The sequence below is a fragment of the Equus caballus genome, chromosome 21 (assembly GCF_041296265.1).
Source record: "Equus caballus isolate H_3958 breed thoroughbred chromosome 21, TB-T2T, whole genome shotgun sequence".
NCBI lineage: Eukaryota > Metazoa > Chordata > Mammalia > Perissodactyla > Equidae > Equus > Equus caballus.
Window position 1 is genome coordinate 40105956 of NC_091704.1, and position 25598 is coordinate 40131553.

General features: G+C 39.2%; 1 protein-coding gene across 2 annotated transcripts in view; it reads right to left on the reverse strand.

Annotated features, from left to right (window-relative positions):
- The window catches only part of C7 (complement C7), a 49371-nt gene that overhangs the window by 12893 nt on the left and 10880 nt on the right, over positions 1–25598 (reverse strand). For both annotated transcript variants that reach the window (XM_005604296.4, XM_023625703.2), the window contains 8 exons: positions 22763–22910; positions 21584–21722; positions 14481–14651; positions 12962–13205; positions 11912–12022; positions 7704–7870; positions 4450–4678; positions 1914–2085 (listed from right to left, as the gene is read on the reverse strand). In XM_005604296.4, coding sequence (XP_005604353.3) covers positions 1914–2085; positions 4450–4678; positions 7704–7870; positions 11912–12022; positions 12962–13205; positions 14481–14651; positions 21584–21722; positions 22763–22910 — 1381 coding nt within the window. The remainder of the gene's footprint in view (positions 1–1913; positions 2086–4449; positions 4679–7703; positions 7871–11911; positions 12023–12961; positions 13206–14480; positions 14652–21583; positions 21723–22762; positions 22911–25598) is intronic.

Genomic DNA, 25598 nt, shown 5'->3' on the forward strand with positions numbered 1-25598 from the left:
ATCTGAAGGGACTCCCTCCATGTATGTATTGATGTGATATTTTTGTCATTCTCAGAACCAAATATCTGATCACATCCTGTGACAGAAAATTCAAATGTAAACGCAAGCTTCCAAAGGATAGCTATAAGGTCAGTAGTATGAAAAACAGAAAGAAAAGGGAAAAAAAACTAAACTACTTTATGTGACTTCTAGAGGTCACCTTCTCAGACCTGCTTTTTCTCCTGCTGTTTGGTTCTGAAATTCCTTTAACAGAAAGTTAATTCTGTATTAAAAATAAGGTAATTAGAGCAAGTGATCCTGCGAGAGAGGTAACACAAAATAATTACTTCTGATTGAACATTACTATGTGCTAGGGACCTTGGCTCCACAAATGTGCTCTACAAATGTGCATTGTCTCCATTCACATTCACGGTAACCCTCTGAGATACGTGGAGAAATCAGGCTCAGAAAGTTTGAATAACTTGTCCAAGGTTATAAAGTAAAACATATCAGGGCTGGATTCATATCTAGTCAGTTAGGCTCCTCAAACCATGCTCTTTCTACCTCTCACAAGGCAATTTCTAGAGGGAGCTCACAGTCATGAAAATGATAACAGTGATATTCATCATTAAACAGTGGTTTCCAATAGCACCTCTGAGGTCAATATACCATCAGTATTATCTCCACTCAGGAGATGCGAAATCTGAGGAAAGCATCACAAATGGCCTGTGTGTCGCTCTTTCTCAGTTGAGTTCCTTATCCTCTTGCCACACTCTGAAGAAACCCAGAAATGTGAAGTATTGATCGTCACTTTCCTCCCTCATACTGAGGAGAAGGAGGATATTTCCCCTCCTCTGAGCACTAAGAGGAGCGAGAATTCCTTCAACACCTTCCTTAGGATGTTCCCTTCCCTCCAGCTTTCTGTCTAAAGCCGGGGGAAATACACCCACTGGGCAGCGGCCCCCTCAGAGACCCTCATCTTCCTAGAGGTGCATATCCTGAAGCCAGCATTCTCCTCCTACCATAATCTCATCTGCTTGCCAGTTGCCCCATCAAGAGATATTGCTTATTGTTAGATTACGAGGCACGGAAGATATAGGAGTAAGGCATCCCTCCTCCCTAGGCTCCCACCAGATACCCAAGCATCTCACATCTTTCTTCAACTCATAGGACCTTCAAACTATCTTACTACAACTTTTTGCCAATCCCTGATCTGAAGAGGTTAGTAAGGACAGTGTAGAACAGTGGAGCGTGGTGTAAAGAATTCTGACCCAGGGGTATGATTCATCAACTAAGCACTTTTGAGATAGTTTTTCCAAGGTTCTGGTAAATGGGAAATTGGTATCAGACAACTGAGCTAATCAGTCAAGATTTTAGCCATCTCAAGCATCTGGCTTTAGGCTTAATCCTAAAGAAATAGATGAATGAAGGAAGGAAGGAATGAATGAGTGAGAGGGAGTGGTATATCTGAAAAGCAATGCAACTATTATCGAATGCTTACTATGTGCCAGGCTCTGAACTAATCCGTTTACATGCTTAATCTCATTCAATTCTGGCAACATCCTATTACCGTTTTATCTACTATTATTATAATGATTTTAGAGGTGTGGCAAGTAACTTGCCCAAGGTCACACAGCAAGTAGGTGGCAGATCTGCTTGATGCCAAAGCTGCTGCTCATGTCCACTCAGCCAGACTGCTCCCAGTTACCTAGTCTTTTGTAACATCTGTGTCAGGAAACTCGAAACACACATGCGCAAGTGGGGCACACCTCGCCTCCCTCCTTCAATTGGCCCCAGTGCTAAGGGCAAAGCAGTCACTGATAAAAATTCCCATTTAACTTTTAAACCTTTTAATAGCAGCAATCACGTATTCCATGCTTACTGCAGAGGGCACTGTGTTCTAGGTGAGTGCCAGGAGGTCTGGTCTCCATTACCTAAAATGCTTCAGCTCCTCATCTTCACACTGCCTGCTTTCCGACGTTTCTCCAATACAGGATTTCCCACCCCGACTGGGAGGCGGGTTATTGCATTCTCGGCGCCTTGTTTTCTTCCCTTGAACACAGGGGCCCCAAGAGGACCAGCAACTCCAATCTCCATCAACCCCTCCTGCAAGAAAAGAGAGAGGCTGTTCAGAAAGTATGTGCAGAGGAAGATTTCAGAGTTTGGGGCTAAGCTTCCTGCTCATGTGGTTATTGGGGGAGGGGATGATCTGGGGCTTTATTACCTTCATTCTGTTCACTGAGGTCTTCAACAAGGGCCAGAACGTCTCCACACTGACTAGCATTGTGCATATTAAGGCTGCATTAACAAACTTCTTGCAATAATATATTAAACTTATTATTTTACAAGCACATAAAGCATGTTCTTTTAAAGCATGTACATTATATCATTCATTTACTTCTCACAAGAATGAATCCAAGTGGGCAGAGGTCTGTTACCTTTCTTATTTGATAGGCGTGGAATCTAAAACAAAGTGGTTAAATGCCATTCCCAATGCTGTAATGGCTGCCAAAGTCTAATGGCTGAGTCCGGGCTCTTTTCATGACCCCACAGTCTCTCAATAAGGCAAATAAGTTCCTATTGTTAAAGCAGTGCTTGGGCATGAGAAGGACATAAGCTACTGGGTATTCCAGGCTGCCAACCCCAGAGCTGGCATTGTATAAAACGAGAAAATGAGTAAGTAGGAGAAATGCTTTTATTTCCTGTCAGCATCCTTCTCATTCAGTCTACAGGCACTTCCTCAACCCACTCTGGCCACCCTCCATCTCAGGGCCAATTCATGACTCACAGTTCTTTTGGTATTTTCCCCCAACATACTCTTTGGGAGAGGCAAGAGAGAACTGATACCATATTCTAAGAGCTTTGCTTTCCTAGTTAGAAACTGATCTCAGAAACCATTCCCTGAAGCATTCTTTCTTGTGACAAGAGATTTTCACATATTGGGGTGTATGGGCTAACTTCTGGTTCAAAATTGATTCATTCTGAGCTAAAGAAGCCTGACTTCTGGCCTGTCAAACATACATTGCACAACTGTTTTATCCGGTAAAGTAAAGAATGCACTCTCTTAAGAACGCATACTCCCCCTCCTATGCCAGTATCTGTAACACCCTATCGGTAATGCCCATACTAGTCCTTTTCTTGGACACTAGGTTCACATTGATTTGCAACTGAATACCTCTTTGAAACTTTGACGAATATGTATCCTGGGCATGTTGAATGCATGTTCTTTGTTCCAAAAAGGTATAAGACTGTACTGAAACCCAGAATGCTTTCTTGCTCTGTGGAATGATTTCTTGCTGTGTGGAAACTGCCTTCCAGGGTTATAAGCCTCACTCCGGCTCAAGCAAAACTCATCTTATCTCTCTTATCTATAGAATGGTTACTGGCTATTTTGCATCGATACTTGATACTAGATGGGTGTGTTTACTACTCTTTAGCTATTTCTGCTGTGCAACTTACACCCCTCTTTGTCTCCTACCCCACACCCACTCCTCGGTATCACAAGCACCGAAACTAAACTAGTTTGTATGATATTTTCCCATTATCTTCCTTATGTTTTCTTCCATAATCAGAAATTGAGTTAATAAAGTAATCCTCAGAGTATATTAATACGGGGTAGTAGTAGCTTAATACACTATGATTGCTACCCCGTTCCTTACCAGCAGGAATCACCCCATTCCACAGAGGAATGAAATCACAGTGGTGGAATTTCAAATTACCAGGACTGGCCCACTTGGGGAGACATTTGGAGGTAACGATGCCTTCCTGATGCCTGTCTGTAAGCGACTGTGGTTTAGTGCTGTGTTTATTCATTTATCAAACATTTACTAAGAGGCTTCCATGAATCAAGCTCTATGTTAGGCTCTGAGAATAAAGAAAGGAATCAAACAGTCCTGATGTTAAGGAATGAGCTTTCTGGAGGAGAGAGACATAGAAATAAATATAAAAACAGATGTACATAAATTGACTCATATTTTGCCTCCTCATAAAGTCAACTTCACATAGCCCTGTACTATAGTGCTTTTAGCACCAAGCACACTTTTGAGCACACAGCAGATGTTCAACAAACACTTGTGAATAATTAATAGATGGGACATAATACAAAATTACAAATAGAGATGTTTTGAAGAACTTGCCGTCAGAAAGATTAAGCAAACAAGCTCCACAGACCCACGTTAAGACAAAACCTTAGTGAGATGGAAGGATGGAAGGTGTTTCAGTCATCAATCTATTTTAATGGAGAACAGGGAATGGAGGGCACCACCGTGTTAATTCAGACAGGAACATGGAGACAGCAAAGGACCTTGACTGCAGTAGCTGTAATCCGGAAGTGGAATAGGGAGGGAGATACTAAATCAAAATGCCTGGTGACACTTCCATACGCAAAGAAGCACCGTCTCAGGGGCCAGAGGGAAAGGGTACTTCTCTTCCCCATGTGTCCAGCATCACTAGAGACAATTCAGCACTGACCTGCTTGATCCCCTACGAGGACTCCTTGCTCACACGCCACACCAAATGTGTATGGTTTGCAATGGCACTGACACTGGGTCCCCTCAACAGTGGCGATGCCACCATTTTGACAAGGCTGGCAATGGCAGGGGTCAAATTCATCCAAATATTCCTCAACAGCCCGTTTCAGGTAGAGTCTCTTCACAGAGGCACAGGGGACTTCCTTTACCAGCTCATACAAAGGTGTCAGCTATACAGATAAAGACATCATGGTCAGCAATCAGGGTTTTAGGCAAGAATACTTTCCTTTTGGCCTTCAGGCTCTATCCCCACTAAAACAAAATCAAAAGTCACTCTTAGGTTAATTCCAATTATTTCTTGTTCAAATAAAAAGAGAAAGCAATTCACTTTCTTTGCAAGACAAACCTAGGGGAAACTAGCAAGAGATAAGGAAGGAATATTTTTTGTATCTGGTATGCATGCATAAATTTTTTAAAAACCAATAGGACTTTCATTTTCTAGTTTTTGAAAGATTATTTTGAAAATAATACATTTCCACCCCTGCAGAGGACAGAAGAAAAGAAAATACACTTAAATTAGAGCCAAGAAGCAAGTGCAATTAAATTTAAGATTAAATTTCCTGACTCTGAGAGACTTATTGTGTCACTCGAGGGAAGACAATGACTCTTTCTCCCTGGAGAAGTTTAAAACAGGTAGACATTATCACTCTGTGTTTGATATGTCAGATGAAAAGCAACTTCGAGATCACATGTGTTAGCTAAGCTTTAACAATCTGTTCTCCCAGGAACAAAAAGTCTCTAATTCGCAGTGTTTGCCAATTTCTGCAGCATAGCTACTCTAACCATGGCTGGTCTCTGGCTGCCACCACGATGTCACAGAGCACAGAGCTGGTGACAGATATGCACCATTGGCTCTTGAGAAAGTCAAGGAGAGCTGGCTGCAGCGTACCCTGTGAGTATGGAGATTAACGCAGATCTGTAGCCACCCCTGATGCAGGAAGGGTTAATAATCACTGGAAAAGGCTTGCCAACAAACTGGGACCCAGAGGTGAGAAGGCCGGTCAGCCAATGATGGGTAAGACCTCCAGGGCGGGGCAACCTAAGACAGGCGCAGTCGCCTGGGGGCACAGATGGAGACACAATATCGATATTAGGAGCAGGAGGGGCTGTTGCCTAGGAGATCTTGCCTTCTCCAAGATAAAAATATACGAGCACAGCAATAACATGATAATATCAAAACAGGGTCTGAGGGAGGGCTCCTTGAGAAATCACTAAGAATTCTTGGCATCTGCTAATTACTTCATCCAGAACACCTGTGTATGTTTAACAGATGTAAACTATGTATATATTGAAACGCTGGTTATAATAAACTCAGAGTGGCCATCAGCCCTCTCTGCATCTATCCTGATGTATACATTGGATTGCGACACCGACAAGATCAGGTACATTTCCCTCCATCTCTGCCCAGGCTCTTTCAAACTGCTTGGCATTGCATGGTCATACAGGTAAAATGTCTCTTCTTTGCCTGTGCCTTTCCTGCCCAGCTAATCAATTAGCAAAGCTGTGATAATTCCAGTCCCGGGTGGAAAAGAGCGTAGTTGATAATGAGAGACAATGTCTGTTTTTCCATAATCAACAATTTAAGATTTTTAAAGATTTGTGTGGAAGACCAGCCATGAAAATGGGCCATTTTGAGTACTAACAGATGGCACTTTAGAACAAGACTTCCCTGGAAAAACCCTCCTGCCACTGTCACCCTTGTTTAGAGGTGAGTAGGTGCAGTATGGTGTCAGGAGGGCACTTGAGGAGCTATTGTAATGTTTGAGTTTACAAAACGTGTCCAGGTTTCTTAATCTCCGAAAGTCATTTCACCTGGGATGTTGCTTGATTCCCAAGACAGGGAACAGATCATGGAATCACTTCTGCTATAGCATTTGTTTTGAAAACGTGAATTTGTTCCATTAAGGGACAATATGCTATATTAAGGAATAATATGATGTATCACAAATTTTGTGTTTTCCTACATGTAATTTCGTCCACGAGAAACACCAGGAGAAACAGAAAACTGGACACAATTGAACCAAGCTGCATAAGAATACACAACACTTGCACGTACACACATACACCTCAAACATCCATCTGGTTCACTGTGTGTGTAATAAACTACACCCACCCACAGCCGGTGTCAGAGCTGCCATTTCTGATTGCTCTCCTACCATGTCACAGTAATTCACAAGCTATAACTCCTCCTTCACCCAGCAAGTTTCAGGGTTTTTCTAGGTAAAATGCCACATTTATTGTAGCACATACGCATTTCTTAACAATTTTAACATAAAATTCTGCTACTATTTTTATTGATGCCTATTTTTTAATTTTTATTTATTTTTTTTTAGGAAGATGAGCCCTGAGCTAACATCTGCTGCCAATCCTCCTCTTTTTGCTGAGGAAGCCTGGCCCTGAGCTAACATCCATGCCTATCTCCCTCTACTTTATATGTGGGACGCCTACCACAGCATGGTTTGCCAAGCTGTGCCATGTCGCACCTGGGATCTGAACCGGCAAACCCCAGGCCCCCAAAGCAGAACATGTGAACTTAACCACTGCGCCACAGGGCTGGCCCCTGATGCCTATTTTTTTTTAAAATGAGTGTCAAAGATCAAATTTTTAAGTGCTGTGTCCCTACCCCCATTTTTCCCATAAGCCCTGTGGTCTTTATTGTGCAATTTTGCCTGGCTCTCTGACTTTTAGGAACATACATGTTGCAATATAAAAGAAGTGATTGTATCAATAAAACATCCTAAAATTCTACCAGCCAAATCAGTTCTATCTTAATTTACATAACTCCCAGAGCCTCTAATCCAATCCGTGGCTGCAGGAAGAATGGTGATCTTACAGATATAACAGTAGACAAGCCTAAATGCCTTCTTCTTGCGAAAATCTATAACTCCTCTGAATTAGAGACCAAGAAAAATATAATCAAATTTAGGTCAAAAGCTTAAAATGTAAATTTTGTCATTAATTTCTCTTGAGATTTACAAGACATTTAACCTTTCAAACTGAAATATGGACATAGAAGATAACAAACCTTCTGTTTCATCTTATAAGTTATGCATTTATTTTACTATGCAAAACATAACTGGGATACCGAAAATGCTAATTACAGCCTTCTCTATTTAACCACCTTGATTTAACCTAATTTCCCCAGTGCAAATAAACATGACTGCTTTCTGCTCCTGTCAACAGAGCATCGCATACCTTTTGTTTTATGACTTGGGGAAGATCAGTCACCGAACCTGCCCAGGAAGAATATCGGTTTTTGTTTCCAGCAGGATTGTCCAGCTCCAGGTAACTCAGGCCAGACACGAAGCCTGCACTTCCTCCTCTGACAAATGGCTTGCCTCGCAACACATTGCCCTCAGTTCCTACACAAGGAGAAAGCGAATGAAACAAGTCAGGATGCGCAAACAAAGTGAAAATGAGAACGTAAAAGTGAAAAGTCTATCAAGTATGAAAACACAATCCATCCAACTGTATGACCTTCTGGAAAAGGCAAAACTATGGGGACTGGAAAAAGATCAGTGTGCCAGGGTGGGGGATGGGAGGGATGAATCAATGGAGCACAGAGGATTTTTAGGGCAGTGAAATTGATCTTAATGATATTATAATGGTGGATACATGTCATTACACATTTGTCCAAATCCACAGAATGTACAACAGCAAGAGTGAACCCTCATATAAAATATAGTCTTTGGGCAATAATAAAGGATCAACGTGGGTTCACTGATTGTAACAAATGTACTACTGTGGCACCGGAGTCTAACAGTGGGGGAGGCTGTGCCTGTGTGAGGACAGGGGAAGTACGGGAACTCTCTGTACTTTCTGCTCAATTGTGCTGCAATCCTGAAACTACTCTAAAAAGTAATATCCATCAAGGGTACAGCCCTACGGCTGAGTGGTTAAAGTTTCACATGCTCCACTTCAACAGCCAGGGTTCACAGATTCAGATCCCAGGCACAGACCTGCTCCACTCACCAGCCATGCTGTGAAGGTGTCCTACACGCAAAAAAATAGAGGAAGATTGGCACAGATGTCAGCTCAGAGCTAATCTTCCTCAGCAAGAAAAAAAAATCCGTTAAAAGAAAAAAGAAAAGAAAAACATAATCATTACCTGACAGTAGATGATATTAGGGAATTATTGTTCATATTTTTAATGTTCTTAGTTTAGTAAAAGTTATTATGTTATTGAGGAGACTTTCTTCTAGAAAGTACATGTATATTTAGGGATGAAGCATCATGATGTCTAAAATTTGCTTCCAAATGGTTCAGCAAATATTAAAAATATTTTAAATATACAATATTTATGTATTGCTAAATAGTCCATATTATAAATATCATATGTAGATATACATAGCAAAATGTCAAAATAATTGTTACATATATAAGCTGGGTACATGGACATTTATTACTACATTTTTTTCAACTTTGCCATACGTTTCCAAGTTTTCATAATAAAATATTGAGGGGAAAACAGTTCATTGCATCCAGAATACTAACAATAAGCAAAAAAGCTATTAATTAAAAAGCATACATTAAGTCATGAAAAGTGTTGTAAAAACTTTGAACACCAGTTGAACAATTTTTTCTATTTATGTGCCTCAATTCCAAAAATAGTTTTTAATATCTATTTGCAAGTGATTTTTACTGTGGTCATGACTAGAAATTCCTAACTTGCAGATCAGATTAGGGGCAATTTTCCTTTTCTTGTAACTGTCTAAACTTTGCAATTTCATGAAATTTTGCAATTCAAAAAGTATACTTTTATTATCAGAAATTATGAAAGCTTAATATTTTTAATAAATTGGCTGAATGCTTCCTCATCTTCGTTACTTTTTTTTTCTTTTTGGTGAGGAAGATTGGCCCTGAGCTAACATCTGCACCAGTCTTCCTCTATTTTGTATGTGGGAGACCACCACAGCACAGCTTGATGAGCAGTGTGTAGGTCTGTACCCAGGACCCAAACCCATGAACCCCGGGCAGCTGAAGCAGAGCACACGAACTCAAACACTACGCCAATAGGCCAGCCCCTTATTTTTTTAATTTAGATATAACTGACATATAACATTACATATGTTTCAGGTATACAACATGATTCAATATTTGTATATATTGAGAAATGATCACCACAATAACTCTAGCTAATATCCATCACCATACATAGTTACAAAACTTTTTTCTTAGAGACTGGCCCTGAGCTAACATCTGTTGCCAATCTTCTTTTTTTTTCTTTTTCTTCTCCCCAAAACCCCCCAGTACATAGTTGTATATTCTAGTTGTAGGTCCTTCTAGTTCTTGTATGTTGGATGCCACCACAGCATGGCTTGATGAGTAGTGCTAGGTCTGCACCCAGGATGCAAACCAGTGAAACCCTGGGCCGCTGAAGTGGAGCGCATGAACTTAACCGCTCGGCCACGGGGCCGGCCCCGTGATGAAAACTTTTAAGGTCTACTCTCTTAGAAAATTTCAAATATACAATACGGTATTATTAACTATAGTCCCCATGCATTATATGCCCATGTCTTGTTTATTTTATAGCTGGGAGTTCCTGTGTTTTTAATATCCAAGTAGTCACCCTTTTAACGCAGTGTATCACAGAGTTCAGCCCCTGAACTGCCTGAATCAGAATCACCTGGTGTGACTGCAGATTTCTGAGACCTACAAGAGAATAGCTGAGAGAATGAGCCTTGGAACCAGCATTCTAACAGGCTTCCCCAGCTAATCCTTGTGCATACTAAAGTTTAAGAATCACTGCCTTGGGGCCAACCCCATGGCATAGTGGTTAAAGTTCAGCACCCTCTGCTTTGGCAGGCTGGGTTCTCAGGTTTGGGTCCCAGACACAGACCTACAACACTTGTCAGCCACGCTGGGGCAGTAACCCACATACAAAATAGGGGAATATTGGTATGGATCTTTGCTCAGGTTAGCTCAGGGCTAGTCTTCCTCCAGCAAAAAAGGAGGAAGATTGGCAACAGATGTTAGCACGCAGTGAATCTTAGGAAAACAAAACAAAAATATCACTGCCTTAACTGGCACACCTGTTTAAGAACTGCAGATTCTAAGAAATCAGTTTTTATGTTTATTTTTTAGCCTCTAGCCAGCCTATCACATGCCAGTGAGCTCTCTGCTCCCACTAGCGCTTTACCCCTAGACAATCAGCCTCGTGCAAGAGAGAAGAGCCTAGATTGTGAAGCCAGATTTCATGTATTTGAAGCGCTTGTCTGATGCTTATCAACTGTGATCTTGGGCAAGCTTTCTGTCCCTCAGTGTTCCTGTCTGTAAAATGATAGTATGAATAATACTTAACTTTTACATAAGAGGAGTACATTGGTTAACTTTTGTAAATCACTTAACGTTGTGCTTGGCACATAGTAAGTGCTACGTGTTTGTTAAATACAAAATAAAATAAAACTGGGGAGCAGCTTCCAATTGCCAGCCCCACTGATAACTGATGTCAGTATGTTCCCAAAGCTCCCGCTTCCACTTCTGTTTCCAGATCATCCTTTTTCCATCTTGTTCAAAAGCTCATCCTCCTCCTTTGTCGTATCTGCTCCATGAAGACAGGCACTTTGTCTGACATATTCACTGCTATATCCCCAAGACCTCGAACAATTCCTGGGACATACCGCAGGCTCCATAAATAGTTGATGAATAAAGTAAGTGAACGAGTAAATAAACCTGCTTTTACTACTCTGTCTCCCTCCTTCTTGCAGCCATCCACCAATATCCCAAGAATTCCCAGTTCCTCGCTGAGAGAAATGCTTCTCCTTTACTTCCCATATTTCTGATCTTTTCTGGTTTTTATCCTATTAGATTATTCCTTCACAGTCCCTCTTCTTTCTCTACAACTTTACTTTTGTAATCTTTCATTTAATCACTCCCTGTATTAAATCCTTTAATGGCACCCTTGTCATCAGGATGAAATCCAAACACCTTCACGTGGGATCTCAGATACAGTCTAAATCCGCTTACCCTTCCAATTCTTTCTTCAATCACTCAAAGACTAACATGCTACCTTCCCCACCCTCTCTACCACCACCACTACCACCAACACTACCACCACCAGTGTGCACCAAAAACTTTAACTGCACTGAGCAGCCATGTCACAGAGTGGAACTGAACCTTCTGCTGATGTCATTTTCCTAGACTTATTTGCCAACCATCATCATAAGGGAGAAAGGTGGTGTACACTGAGGACGTATTTACATACACAGGAGATACCCACTAAACTTTCCACTCTGCATGATGCCTCACTGCCATGACATAGGAAAGAGAGTTCAGAGGCAAAAATAAAGAAATATACGAAAAACATAAAATAAAACACCTGCTGACATTTCAAAGGCCCTTGGAGACCAAGAATTAACCACAAGAGAGAGGGATGGAGGTCAAGCTTGTAACTTCTCATTTACCTGCAGCTGATTTTAAGGCCTCTTTCAGTGCCTGGCATTTGTGTTTTGATGATTTAAAAATAAGATTGACATCTGACGAAGTACATTCCATCTCATCTGCTGAACTAATACCTAGGGAAAAAATTTAAAAGGTGCTTAATTTCCACATTTATTGAAGACCTCCTTTGAGATGCAACCAGGTGTGAGAGTGGGGATGAAAGGTTGTTTCCTACCACTGTGGCCATCCAATCAAGAGTGATGTAATATGTACATTTTCAAGCGTTCTAGAAGGATCAAGGGTCATAAAAAGGGATATTTGATTTTTGTTATTAAACAAAATAGTAGATACATAGATAATAGATTCCAACAAAAATCAGGCAATTTTGCAGCAACATAGCATAAGGAAAAAGCTCAGCTGACTCTGGAGCTAGTTAGACCTCCTTATAATCTATATCCTCTTGGATGAGTCTTATCATAGCACCGAGTCTCCATTTCTCAGGATGCAGAAGAGGAATTATAGTGGTCATCTCACTGGGTAGTAGTGAGGATCATTGCTAACACGTGTAACACACCTGTTGTGAGGAAGGAATCCAATAAATGTAAGCTATTGTTGCAAGTATTAGGTAGTAAGCAAACTTGTGTATCCAGAGCAGATTTTTTTAAAGCAATGTGAGTGGTAACAAACAGAGGTGAATAAAATACTTCTTTAAAACATTTTGACTTCTGCAATATCAGTAAATTCCGCGTTAGTTTTCCTCAAGGGATATTATTTAATCTGAGAAATGGGAAAGGTTAAAAAGTATTCTAAAAAATCCAGTGAACACCCTCTGGAGATAGCCAATAATAATAATGGCTTAACTCACGTGTCAGGGTACTATCCAAAAGAGTAGGCTGGCTTTTTTTAAAGACTGCAAGATTTTGAGTTGAATGGATTCTCGCAATTTTGGATTCCTTTGCAATTTCATCTCTGTTTGTCATACTTTGAAGCTCTAAAGTTTAAGTTAACTATATGTATTTCCCCCATTAAAATCCCCACAATGCTTTTATACAATAATGTTTTTAATACTCTACCGCTTTGTTTCATTTTTTCTGAGTCCACATAAAATAGAACTTTGTATTCTCCTCCTAAGGACCCAGACTGCAGATAATGTGTCCCATACCGGTCGATTAATCTTCTGTAGGCACTGTAATCATACAGAGAGGGAAGGTAGGAGAGTTCCTTCCAGAATGGCTCAGCAAGTTGTAAAAATTCCGGATTGTTATTGATAAACTGAGCCACTTCAACAGTGTTCTGAATAACCAATAATTGATAACTCTATAGGAAGAAGAAAGAGTAAAAGAGTTTTAGATTGAAGATAAAAAGGCAATGGAAATGGTTTTCTGTCCAATATGTCTATAAACGGTCACCTCCAATCAATGCAGACTATACAAATTTTTATTTTTGATGCATAATGGGCCCACCCACTTAAAGTAATCGCAGGAATTTTTGGAATCCCAATAGGAATAATATCTGAGTGATGTCAGGGTAATTTCTTTTATACATGACTTTTAAAACCATACGACCAAGTCGTTACACCCTCCTCAACTAGAAAAAGAGAATCAACTTCATTAACTGGTAAATAATCTCACAAATAAGTATATAAAATAATGTGTGCCTAGGGTCCACATCTTGATGATAACCTATAGTTAGGGTGACCATATAATTTATCTCCCATACGGGGGCGTTTCCACGGTAAGCCACTTTATAATGAGGTCTTTTAAATATTTCCTAAGTATCTTTTAATAATGTTCAAGACAGATCTACCTTACAACAAATCTTCACTTATGTAAACAGTATAATATGGAGATAATAAATGTCTTCACAGCTCGTATTTCCACGGTCAGCTTCTTAGTCATAAAACAGATAAAATCAATATTCCTTTATACCTCCTTTGTGTGATTTATTAATCAAGTTACTGACTTTAAGAATGAGAAAAATAGGCAGATTGTGACTGATGATCAACCAGAAAAATTCATCAGCAGTAAGTGTATATCAAATAGTACAATCCATCGCAACTGTTCAGGTTGCCCAAGATGAGAGTTTCAGTATCTGAAAACAACAAAGTATCTGAAAACAAGTCTTGTAGCTTCCTCGGAAGAAAATTTTGGTATCTCAAAAATAATAAAGTTTTAAAATCTTTTAGTTTCATTCACCTTCTAAAAAAGACTCTGGTATTAGTGTTTAGGAAGCACATAAATTGGATACTAAAAATAATACTGTAAAATACTATAAAATAGCATCAATAATCATGAACTAGAAACCTAGGATAGTTTTAACTAGAAGATTTGAAAGTAATATTTTTTATTTAAGATTTTCAAGTAAGAACAAATACTTTAATGAGATGATAAAAAGTATAAATAAACATATTATCAAGAGAATTCATAAGACAAGATCATACCTTTTAAAGAAACATTTTCTATTTTCTTTTTGAAGAAGATACTATTGCCTTAAAAAATGAAAGCTGATCCTTTTGGTAAATACACTTCTGTTAATATTAGAAATACTTAAACCAGTAAAATATGAAAAAGTTAACTAATATTTCATACTAACCTTTTTGTTATGGATTTCATCTTGATGTGAAGTATAACTGTGCGAAGAAGATGATGAAGAGCTAAAAAAGAATCTCCTCCTGCTAGATGATGTACGTTCTGTCGATGTATGTTTTACGTAAGACCAGCTACTGTTGTAAAATTCATAATTAAAATCATTATCTATTTTCACCTATAAAGAAAATGAAAAGTTTTGTTGTGACCAGGTTAAGGCCTTGGATATAACCAAGAACCTTTTTTCACAGATCCTTTAACACAGATACTTTATTCATACAATCTCCTCCAAAAGACAAAGCTCTTCATTGACACAAAACTGAGACTCTCATTAAGACCAGGGCTGTATGAGTACAAAGAATAGAGTTCCTCCTATAATTACTTTTTGTTAAGTAGGAGGCATGGTATCAATAATGGCAATCCCAAGAGATTCACAAAATCCATTTGTGTACAAACATCTTTTATTTTCCTTTAATTTTAAAATTTAGTCCAGAAGTGAGCAAATTAACAAAGCTACACTAACAGAGAACTACAAAGCATTTGGCTTTTTATCCAATAGAGGGGAATTGAGATGCAAATAGGTGATATGAAGCAATGAGATCTTTTGGACTTTGTTTTGGATTGTTCCTTGTGATCCAGTAGTAGATTTAACTTCCTAATTCTGTTTGACTTGAACAAATGCTAAAATTGGAATTTTTTTCCCTATGCTGGATGGTAGAGGAAAACGCCACCCCAAAAGAATTTTGAAACAGACAACAGGATAGTCATATGTATCATATGTCATATGTGATAGTCATATGTGGCTAACTGAGAACTTACAGCTCCAACATTCATAGAGAAGACAATCATTTATATATCCTTTATGTTCTCCAGATCAAGTGTCAAAATGAAATGTCTACAGTGTGCTGGCAAGTAATATAAATGTCAGAAGCATCTAGAGGAAGGGAAGGTGATGAAGAGGTGAGGACACACCCTGTCTAAGGGACACCCAACACTCGAATCCATCAGATAGTCGCCATATGTAATTACAGGTTCTAGCATTGACAGATTGTCTGATTTTTCAAGAAAAGAGATAAATCTGAATCTTTAAGTAAAAATCTCTAGAGTTTTAAAAGTCATAGGAAGGTAATTTGTTAAAAATGTCAATCACCATGAGAATTAAACAAAACATGCAATACGATGCCCTCTCACAGTGTCTGCTCTGTATAAATGCTCAAATCAGTAACTCTCCTTTCACAAGCATTTGTGTTATTATATATCCATTCATATCTGCATTTGAGATCAAAGTATAAATAAGCACAGAAAAAGTTGAAATGATGAATATAATACACTTTAAAAACAAAACTGAAAGGAAAGAAAGTGACAGAATGTTATGCAGCTATCTTAAATGATTTTTATGAAGACAAAATATGCATGTTAAATGAGAAAGCAGGTATAAATGTAATAATTCTGTTAACTACAACCTTGCAAGTATATGCCCAGTCAAAAAAAGACTATAAAGAAATTCAGCAAAATGCCAAAAAATATTATGCTACTTTTATCACTACCCATGTTAAAAACTAGGCATGCATGCTAAAAATACATCAGAAAATAAGATAGATTTTATCATATATTTTTTTTCCTGCTTTTTCTCTCCCCAAATCCCCCCCAGTATATAGTTGTATATTTTAATTGTGGGTCCTTCTAGTTGTGGCACGTGGGACGCCGCCTCACGGTGGCTTAATGAGTGGTGCCATGTCCACGCCCAGAATCCGAACCAGCGAAACCCTGGGCCGCCCAAGCGCAGCACGCGAACTTAACCACTAGGCCACGGGACCGGCCCCCATATCTTTTATTAGAGCATTATTTTCATTGTATTATGAAATTATTTTGTTTAAAAGTCAAATGCAAAAATTCAGCCTCAAGATGAAATGGAGAATATATGTATTATTATTGACTACAAAGAGAATATTATTAAAATTGCGATTAGAGATTTCTACAATCATTAGACAGTGTCTCAGTCCTGTTTGGTTTTGGATAGACACAGAATTTAAGTTTTTATGTCTCTTCAGAAAGAGAGATTATCTACCTCCTTTTCAATGCAAAAAGAAAAAAAGGCCTATTTTCCCTCGTTTTCAGATCCACAATTCAAATACTTGATTTATGATTTATGCAAATAAGCCTCTTAGCTGCTTTAGTTCAGCATCTCCTCACTCCATCTACCCTACACATAGCTGCAAGAATCATCTTTTTCAAAGTAGTATGATCTTAAATTGTTTTCATACCTTCTTTCTTCCAGCTTAGACCTTAAATTCCTCCACACTGATCCTCCGAAATCACAAATTCAAACATACTACACTCTGCCTTCTCTTACTCTTTTGACTCTCATTCTATCATTGCCATATTGAGTATTCAACTTTGGAGAGACAAAATAAGACAATTTATTTTCCCATCACTCTCCCTATCAGCACCTTCATTTTTTTACGCCCCTCCTGTTGCAATTAGGCTTTGTGGTCCATGACTTCAACCATTTTCTTGCCAGTGAACTTAACTTCCTTGCCTAGATATGTCCCACCATCAAATTTGCCCGGAAAAAACCCAACCCTGGTTCAATGCTTACAGCCAGGCTGCTTAGTGCTACTATGCAAAACTCACACAACTATAGATTGGTGCCACTATAAATCCATTCTTGATTTCCAACCTCAGTGGAACCTTCAATATATTCTAGCAATCCTGTATTTCTCTAGCCAATTCTCACTCTCTCCCATTCTCTATAGTATCAATTTCAAAACTTATACCCCTACTTCAATTCCCCAATCTTACAACCACTTCCTTCACCCTCAGAAGATGACTCAACCTCTTTCCTTACCAACACTCCTCCTATCACAGAGTCCTCTTAAACTTCTGGCTAATTAATCTACAACCTTCTTAACATTTCTTCTCTTCCTTTCCTCCACAAGTGTCCCTCCTCCCTATCTAGGGTTAATTTCTCTGTCTCTTCTCTGTATGGCATTCCCTCTCGCCTCTTCAAAGGATTTATTAACTTGATTGATTATTCCCTCTTCTATAGCTTCAATTTTTCTTTCTCCATTGGCTCATTCCTATCAATACCTATACATATTCTAACCCCACCAAAGTCTAGTCCACTGCAAGGGCTCTAGACTCACACTTCTAGGGTCCAGATCCCAGGTTTGTCATCTACTTCCTCTATGATCGTGGGTAAGTTATTCAGCATTTCTTTGCCTCAGTTTCCTCATCTGTAACAATAGAGATGACACCTTCTTGGGTTATTATAAAGAAAAAATATCCATGTAAAGCACTTGAAATAGTGCTTTGCATATAAAAGGTTTTTATTATATGTGAGCTATTTTTAACATCATTCAAATTGTTCTTGGTTAACAAGGTAGATTTAGAAATCTCAGATATCTAGACTGATACCAACAGAGGGAGCAGAGGATCAGATCATTAAGCGTTAGTTAAAATTGCCTTTAGAATACGTTTTTGTTATTTATTTGACAGGCATATAGGATCTTCAAACAATAAAGTCAAGTACATTCAAGACCAAATACAGGAGGATCCAGGAAGTTGTTAATTGTTCCATCTTAGTCTTTACTCACTCTCATTTGCAACTCATTACATGCTGAGAATAAACCCGACAGTCTTCAGCTGTCTCCCAGGCTGAACTAAACAAAGGGACACCTTCCCAAAGAAACCATGTTGCAGAAATGTGTTTGTTTCAAAGGTTTCCTTGTGGTATGAAAAATATGAGGAAACAGAGAATGCACGTGGCATCAAAGTAAGTGGTTTACTCAGTAAGAAACCAGGTTTGCCCTGGATAAACTACCATGCTGATAACCCAGAGACTGTAAGAGAGATTGACTGATTCTGTTTTATGTTTATTTACTAATATTTATGGTCCAAGTCACCTTCCACCTCGTAGATATCTGAATCCCAGTGGCCGCAGATCAATCTATTTGAACTGTGAAGGACATTCACAGCCTCCACAGCCGCACCTGGGTTTAGCACCTCAGTGATTGACTCTCTGCCTATTGCTTCCACCTCACTTCCCTCAGGCTGGATCTTCAAGACATCTCTATTCTTCACTCAATAACAGGCTATAATTTCCCTCTCTTTCTGACAAACACCTTCAAATTCAGTGACTGGAAAGGCATTTCAGATGTCAATCCACAAACCACGCCATGCTGAGGAAAACGAATGTCAGGATTATGCTGTTATTAAACTATTCCTCTTTTTCAGAAGCTGCAGACTTCCAGCATGTCTACCTTCCAACTATGTCAGAAATTCTCTTCCTTATTATTTTCTCTGCTCTGTAACTTTCTAAATTTGACCCAAATACATATTATAAAACTCCCCTTATAATTATGAAAGAATTATCGATATATCCTCCTAGGAATAGAAGCAGAAAACGAATTCTGTGCAAATGCCTATTTCACATTCTCCCTTCTGGACAAAAGTTAAATTACAATTCACATTACTCGCTATGTAGAATTTAGAGTTGAACAGCAATGAAATACCATACGCTGGGAGAGTGAAATACAGTAGAAAAATAAAGGGCTGTGAAATCTGACAAACTGGATCCAAGTTCTGCTACTCATTAATTTGGTGACTCGGAACAAATTAGCTGAAGTCCTGTAAGCCTCGATTTCTACATATATAAATATAGGAAAATATTGCTTACCTTCCACACATATTGTGAGGATTAATCATATAAAAATTGCCTAAAATGACTCAGATGCCACAGTAGATATTCAAAAATTGGCAGCTATGATCATTTTTCAGATCAGGTTCACTTTCCATTTTCAAGATTTGATAACTCTTAAATGTAACTTATTCCATTGTCAATTGGAAGATGGAATTTGCTGTTCATAATCAAAACTGCTTTCTGGAGTTGTATGAGTTCTTTATATATTTTGAAGATCAACCCCTTGTCTGATAAATGATTTGCAAATATGTTCTCCCAGTTGGTGGGTTGTCTTTCTGTTTTGTTCATGGTTTCCTTTGCTTCGCAGAAGATTTTTAGTCTGATGTAGTCCCATTTGTTAACTTTTTCTTTTGTTTCCCTTGCCGGAGTAGACATGGTATTCAAAAAGACATTGCTAAGACCAATGTCAAAGAGAGTACTGTCTATATTTTCTTCTGGGAGTTTTATGGTTCAGGTCTTACATCCAAATTTTAAATCCATATTGAGTTAATTTTTGTGAATGAATAAAGAAGATGTGGTATATATATATATACAATAGAATACTACTCAGCCGTAAAAAAAAAAAAAGACAAAATGGTCCCATTTGCAACAACACGGATGGACCTGGAGGGTGTGATGTTAAGTGAAATAAGCCAGACAGAGAAAGACAAATACCGCATGACTTCCCTCATATGTGGAAGATAACAAATACATGGATAAAGAGAACAGATTAGTGGTTACCAGAGGGGCAGGGGGCTGGGGGTGGGCAAAAGGGACAAAGGGGCACATGTGTATGGTGATGGGTAAAAATTAGACTATTGGGGGTGAGCACAATGAAGTATATTCAGGAAGTGATAAACAATAATGTACACCCGAAATTACATAATGCTATAAACCATTATAATCCAAATAAAATTACTTAAAAACAAAAAAAACCCTCTGCTTTCTGGAGAAGGTTAATTTGGGTAAGCAAAAGGCCCTTCCGTCTGAACATCCTAACAGTTTGGGTTTACAAATTTTGGAGTAATAGATAAGGAGCACTGAATCAGAAATTTTGGGAAGTTCTGGGAAGAAGGGGGTAAGGGAGTGAGAAAGGAGATCTTGGAAAAGACAGCAAGAAAGAGGCTAAAACAAGATGAGACCAGAAACTTCATTTTGTTGAGGTTGTGGAAGGATGGACGTTTTAAGATGGAGGATGCCAACTGTTTTTGTTGAATGTTTTTGCACTACTGCAACAGGAAATCTCTCCTCTATAGTCCCTCCAAATCTTCAAGAATGTCCCCCAAAGCCATAACATTTTTGTATGCATAGATTTGGAGTTGAAATCAAGGAACAGGATGAGTTTAAGCATGTATGACAGAAACAGCGTTCGAGAAACAGAATCCTGGGGACAGAGGAGATCCTGAGACCATAAGCAAAATTAAAAAGTCAGGCAATACAGATGTTGGCAAGTATGTGGAGCACAGACCACTCTTCCACACAGCTAGTGGGGGTATAAATTGATACATCCGTTTCGGAAACTTTACCTAGTAAAGTGTCACATATACAAGGCAGCAATTTGATTCCGGGTGTGTGTCCTAGAGAAACTCTAGCTCATTTGCATGGAAACTCATGCACAGGAATGTTCAAGGCATTTTTGTAAGAAAAATTGGTAACAGTAATAAAAATGCCACCTACATCAGCAGGTATAAATTTCAAAATCATAATTTTGAGTAAAAAAGCAAGTCATGAAAGAATATATACTATAAGATTTATTTATGTAAATGGCCAAAAACAGTCAAAACTAAATCACAAATTTTTGATTTAGGGACAAAGACATATGGGATAAACATACACAGAAAAACAAGAAAATGATTAAAACAAAATATAAGATAGTGGTTGCGCAGGGAGTGGGGATGAGGGGGATGTGAGCAGAGCGGGGTAAATGGGAAGCTTTTAAGACCCTGACAATGTTCTGTTTCTTAAGGTGGGTGGTGGGCATACATGGGTATTTGGTTTATTAGTTTTCTTTAAACTGCATGTATATGTTATTCACTCTCATTTGTAGATATGAAATATTTCACAATTTAAAAATAAACGCATTTTTAAGTGAAGTGACACTGGGTCAGTGGTAAGGAGATCATCACAACCAGTCATGGCCAGGGCCTTGAGTTTTAGCACCCATACAGGGACAGACCATAAGGTCCCAGGCCCACTTGGAGCACAGAGTTGAAAATGAGGCAAAAGGATATTTCACCTTAAATGACACAAATTAAAAGTATCATTGCCCTGTAAGCCCATATAAAACATTTATAAGATTTGACTACATATTAGACCACAAGTAAATTCTCAATAAACACCAAAAAATCAATATCACGTAAATAACTGGCAACAGTTCTCTGGCAACAATTCACAGATTGGAAATAAGTTAAATCAACGTAATTAAGTACCTGGAATGTATAGGAGAGGATATTTCCACTCAATCTGTAGAAATCTTTTCTATCCCCACTAAACACCTTTCTGCATTGACCACCAAAACTTTTAGTGTTGATGACTCTGTTCTTAAACTGGCCAGTGAGTGCATTGTAGCTGTTTAAAAAAAAAAGAATGGAAGACAGAAGAAAAGGCACTTAAAAACCAGAAATAGCACTTGCTGAAAACGGAGTCATTAGAGAACTCTAGAAATTCTTGAAATACTTTACCATTAAGCATCTCCTTGAGAGAACTGAGGTAAAGAGAACAGCATCCTAATTCATACTACACATTATCCACCTTCCCCTGCTTGGTATGATAGCTAAAACCAATAGCTGGGAAAATCCAACATCCTTTCAGCCTAAGAATATGTTTGGGAAACACAGCTCTTTTGTATCTATGGCAACAGCTGGTTTTGAATTGAATCTATAGATAAAACCAATACAATTAAGATTACTCTTGAGAGAGAGCACTCCACAATGACTTTCAACTAATTGCCTCTTAGTATGCTGAATGGTATACTCTTTAGAATAATTTTACCATTTCTCTGTTAATGAATTTTAAAATATTACAGAAAAATCACATCTAATGATCACTCTAAAATACGTTCTTTTAAAGCCTTGAAACTTTCATTTGAGTCTGACCCTTGAAAGTTCCTCTGGACTCTTTGTGAAAAAGCAAACACAAAATTGTCCCAACTTCCCTTAGAAGTGAAAATTCCCAGCTAGTTTAGGCAATTGCTTCTCAGCCTGAGTATCCCAACCCACTGCTGGCTGTCTTCCTTCCCTGCTCTCATTCTGCTTTCTCTTCATCTTCTTGAGTATCCACACATCACTGAAATCATGGAATCAGTTCTCTCCTTCCTTCCCGTAGGGTGACCGACTATCCGGGTTTTCCCAGGTCTGAGGGGCTTCCCTGGATACAGGACTTTCAGTGCTAAAAGCTGGACAGCCCAGGGACAATTGACCACTCTACGTTTTACCACATATCATTATAAGTACACAGGCATGAGTTAAAAATATGTTTCAGGATGTGGCAAAGAGCTCTGGGCCAAAGGCTTGGCTATTAGGTGATTTGTCATTAGACTTATCAAACCATAAAATAAAGCAAAACAAAATGAAAAACTACAACCTACCGAAGGCTGCCCGGCACCTTACCCATTTCCGGTAAGTTCTATGTTGGGAGGAGGTTTATCAAGGTCACAGGAAGGTCTGCTTTCTGAGTCCTCGCATCTGTCTTCATCAGCGCTATCTTCTTCGCAGTCAGAATCCCCATTGCAAACCAAAGATTTGCTGATGCACTGACCTGTACGCAACAAAAGCCCCCACAAAAAATGAAAGAGGGAAGAAGGGAGGCACTACCTGGGATTAAAAAGGTTTTGTCCCCAACCACCAACATTGCACTTATAATCTAACATGAATTTGAGATAAATCCTCAGTGTCAAGGGAAAGACTGGTGATTATTTTGGTCCTCATTTTGCAACACACAAAACTGATTCTGACCTCAGCTGGACACAAAAGTGAAAATAGAATCTGAATTCAAATTCCAGGCTCTCACTCACAATCATCACACAGTTTGTCTGAATCCCCCACATTCATACAATATCAACCACTGGAAAGCTAGATCGACCTCCTGCCCTTCAGTTTTCTATTTCTTTTTTATAATCATTGACCAACATGCCAAAGTCCTGCTTTTCTTGATGATTTAGATATATAAGCTTTGAGAGCCTGGGAACTGGGTCAAAAGATTAAAACCAAACATCTCTTTAGCACCTACCCTGTGCAAGACACTCCTCCAGGTGTTGGGGTACAAATGTGAATAAATAGGTATTTGTTGGGCTTTTCATATACTTTACAATCTAATAGGAAAGACTATGAAGACATAGATCATTATAACTCAGCAACATAATTGTTATGATAGACATAAGCCCAGGGTACCAAGGAAGCACTGGAGGGTACCAGATGATCTAGCCCCTGTGTGCCTCCCCAGTATCATCTCTAGCCAATCTCCCTACCAGCTTCCTACGCCCTAGTCATACTGGATCACTTGCATAAATAAAAGGTCAGGCTTGCTGTCATCTCCACTGACCTTGCACTTACAGTTCTCTCAGGCTAGAAGGGTTTTCTCTTCCTATCACTTACTTGTCCTTCAAGAATTAAATTAAACATCATCTCCTCTCAGAAATCCTCCCTACCCCACAGGCTACAATGCATGTCCTTCTCCTGTGTCCTCAGAGTATGCATCGCACACACTGTCCTGATAGTACAGCATGCACCTCACTATGCTTTCAATCTAATGCAACAAACATTTGTTGAGTCTACTATGTACCAGGCACTCCAAATGCAAAATGAAAGAAATATAATCCGTATCTTCAAGGAATTCACAGTCTACCAAGAGAGACATCCTGGCCAACAACTACTCCAGATTGCAGGTGGTGTTAACACCACCTAAATAGCTAAGATAAACACAGCCAATGGTTAACAGGTTAGCGTAAGGGGAGCCATCTTATAGAGGGGAACCGTGTTAGGACTATAAATGACCCTGACCCACAAGACACCCCCTTTTCCTTGTTATCGATGCTTTAGCTTGCACGTAGCTTAGAGAAGTACACATCTGCTTGTGAGAAATATGCAGGCTCTGCTAATTTTGTAGCCTTGGCTTATACATAGACCTCCCCATTCCAATAAGGCAATAACTTTGTTCTTTGAGCTTTTCCAGGGTTATTACGACCTTTGGGGAAAATCTCTCTGCTGGTATCTGTCACCAGTGACGAGAAAGCGATCCCCTGTAGTCTCAAGGACTATAACACCATTTGGTCAACATTCCGAGACCACTCCCTTCAGCGAGTTTGTCCTGTAGAACGGCTTCAAAATCTTGTAGTTTTAGGATGGTTCTTTAGGACACTAGTCCACCATCCTCCCCCTTGCTGAAAAGCTGTGGTAAAAAGACTGTTTCCCTCCTACCATCTTGCCCCTTGACTGTTGGCTTGTGTCGCGGCAAGCAGAAGACCCCTGTTGGCATTTACAGCGGTACAATGTACGTAGGGAAGACAGAGAAGTGATTTGTGAATTAGCTCTATCACTTGGGGGTTTAGGGAAGGCTTCTCAAAGGAGGTGTCATCCGATTTGGGTTTTGAAAGTAAAATACGAATTTGACAGGTATTTTTGAGGACTACTTTTTTTTTTTTTTTTCTGAGGAGGACCAGCCCTGAGCTAACATCTGCTGTCAATCCTCCTCTTTTTGTTGAGGAAGACTGGCCCTGAGCTAACATCCACTCCCATCTTCCTCCCCTTTATATGTGGGACGCCCACCACAGCATGGCTTGCCAAGCAGTGCCGTGTCCACACCCGGGATGCGAACCGCCAAACCCCGGGGCCGCCGAAGCGGAATGTGCACACTTAACCGCTGCACTACTGGGCTAACCCCAGGGACGACTTCTAACACAGGCATCATTTATGTATTATTTTACCCATAAAACTTTATTATTTTTGAGAGAAGAGGGTATGTGTTTCATTTCTGTATTCACAACCTTCATCACAATATCTGGAACATAATAAGAATAATAAATGTTTGCTAAAGGTGGTTGAATTAATCTGACTGTACAATTGCAACGTAGACAATAGGTCAAATAAGACTCAGGGCCAAAACTATGCTTCAATCACCGCATGCATGGGGTGACCTGTATTGCTCCTTGGCTAGCTAATTAGACTTGCCTTTCTTATAAACATAATAATACTTTGGACAGTAAAGTCGTTTTTGCCCAATCTCAGTGTACATAGCAGACTTACTCTACATCTTCACCAAAAATGCAACATCAAGAACTGTTTGGGTCTGTCCACAGTCATATCTCTTCTCAGAGAGGCAAAGAGTATCCCCAACTTTATTACCAGATGCCTCCCCTTGCATTTGAAAGAATGATAGCTGAGTGTGTGATTAATATGCCAAGAAAAATCCTACTGATATTTAGGGAAAATTAATTTTTAGGCCAGTATA